The following is a 1518-nucleotide window of genomic DNA, read 5'->3' as shown; positions in this document are numbered from 1 at the left end:
TATTTCTCTTTCATTTTGAAGAAAAATTCTGCTGGGTATAGAGTATAGGTTCCACTGATTTTCCTGAGGCACTTTAAAGTTGTCATATCATTGCCTTCGACATTTCATTCTTTCCATTCAGAGGTCAGTCATGAATCTTTTTGTTGCTTCTTTAAGATGACATTACTCTTTTCCCTGTCTCATTTAAAAATCTTTTTTTGAGATTTGTTTTTTAACAATTTTAACATAATGTGCCTAGTTGTGTGGTTATGGAATTTTTTTCTTTGTATTTTTTTATTTTTTATTATTTATTTTTTTTTTTTGGTTTTTTTTTTTTTTTTTTTTTTGCCGGTCTCAGTCTTTAATCGTGGCAGGGCCTCACGCACGCGCGCGCACACACACTCAGGCTTCAGATCTTGTTGAAAGCTGCGATATCGACACTCTGCACGTGCTCCTCAAACTTGGTGATCTCCTCCTCCAGCAAGTCTGTCCCCACCTTGTCGTCCTCCACCACACACTGAATCTGTAGCTTCCGGATACCGTAGCCCACGGGCACCAGCTTGGAGGCCCCCAGACCAGCCCGTCCAGCTGGATAGAGCGCATACAGGCCTCCAGCTGGGCCATGTCCGTCTCATCGTCCCAAGGCTTGACATCCAGCAGGACGGAGGACTTTGCCACCAGTGCAGGCTTCTTGGCCTTCTTCTCCGCGTTCTGCCACAGCCGCTCCTCCCGCAGCTGTGCTGCCTCCTTGTCCTCCTCATTGTCGCTGCCAAACAGGTCAATGTCATCATCCTCGTCATCCTCTGCTGGTGTGGCCGGGGGCTCCACTTGGCGCATGGAAGACAGGTGCTGGGTCTGCGGGGCTGTGGCCCGGTGGCCAGGCGAGCTCGTCTCCAGCACGTTCAGCCGGGCCTCCAGCTTGGAGATGGCCTGCTGCAGCTCCTGTACCACGCCACGCAGGCTCTGGTTCTCCACTTCCAGACTGGTGATCCGGACGACAAGCTCGCTGTGGTCTCCGCTAGCGCCGCTGGAGGCCCCGGGGCCTGAGGTTCCCGCCAGGGATTTCTGGATGTTCTCTCTGGTTCTCGCAATGTCACGAAGGATCACGCTGGCGCCATTCTCCTGGCGGGAGGCACCGGCCACAGGCCCGTTCATCCGCTCGTAGAATCTCCTTTCTGCATCGTCATATTTGAACTTGTCAAACCAGATCTTCTCATGTACTAGGAAGTTTGTAGCCATTTTTACGCCAGCCAAGGATGCGGCGACCAGGGAGGAGGAATCGGCGGACGCGGGATGCCTGAGGAAAGGGCTGTATTTTTGTATTTTTAAGTTTTGTTTGTAGTCTGTAAATCTTCTTCAGTCTTTGGATTAATGTCTTACTCCAGTTTGGGAAAATCCTTGGCACTATTCATTACCTCTTCATTTTTTTCTCTGTGTTTCAAACAAAAAGTATCTATATCTTTACCTTATTCATATTTTCTTCTATTTTATTTTACATAATGCTGAATATTTTAAGGTCTTTATCTCTTAACTCCAACA

At 48.2% G+C, this 1518-nt stretch overlaps 1 protein-coding gene across 1 annotated transcript; it reads right to left on the bottom strand.

Annotated features, from left to right (window-relative positions):
• Positions 1-304: 304 nt before the first annotated feature.
• LOC101002545 (elongation factor 1-delta-like) lies at positions 305-1310 on the bottom strand. Its single transcript, XM_021934989.2, is given in 2 exon segments — positions 305-546; positions 549-1310. Coding segments are annotated over 2 exon segments (828 nt in total). The 5' UTR covers positions 1219-1310; the 3' UTR covers positions 305-388.
• Between the last annotated feature and the right edge of the window lie 208 nt (positions 1311-1518).

This window comes from Papio anubis, chromosome 2 (assembly GCF_008728515.1).
Source record: "Papio anubis isolate 15944 chromosome 2, Panubis1.0, whole genome shotgun sequence".
NCBI classification, from domain to species: domain Eukaryota; kingdom Metazoa; phylum Chordata; class Mammalia; order Primates; family Cercopithecidae; genus Papio; species Papio anubis.
This window is presented reverse-complemented; position numbering and strand designations above follow the sequence as displayed.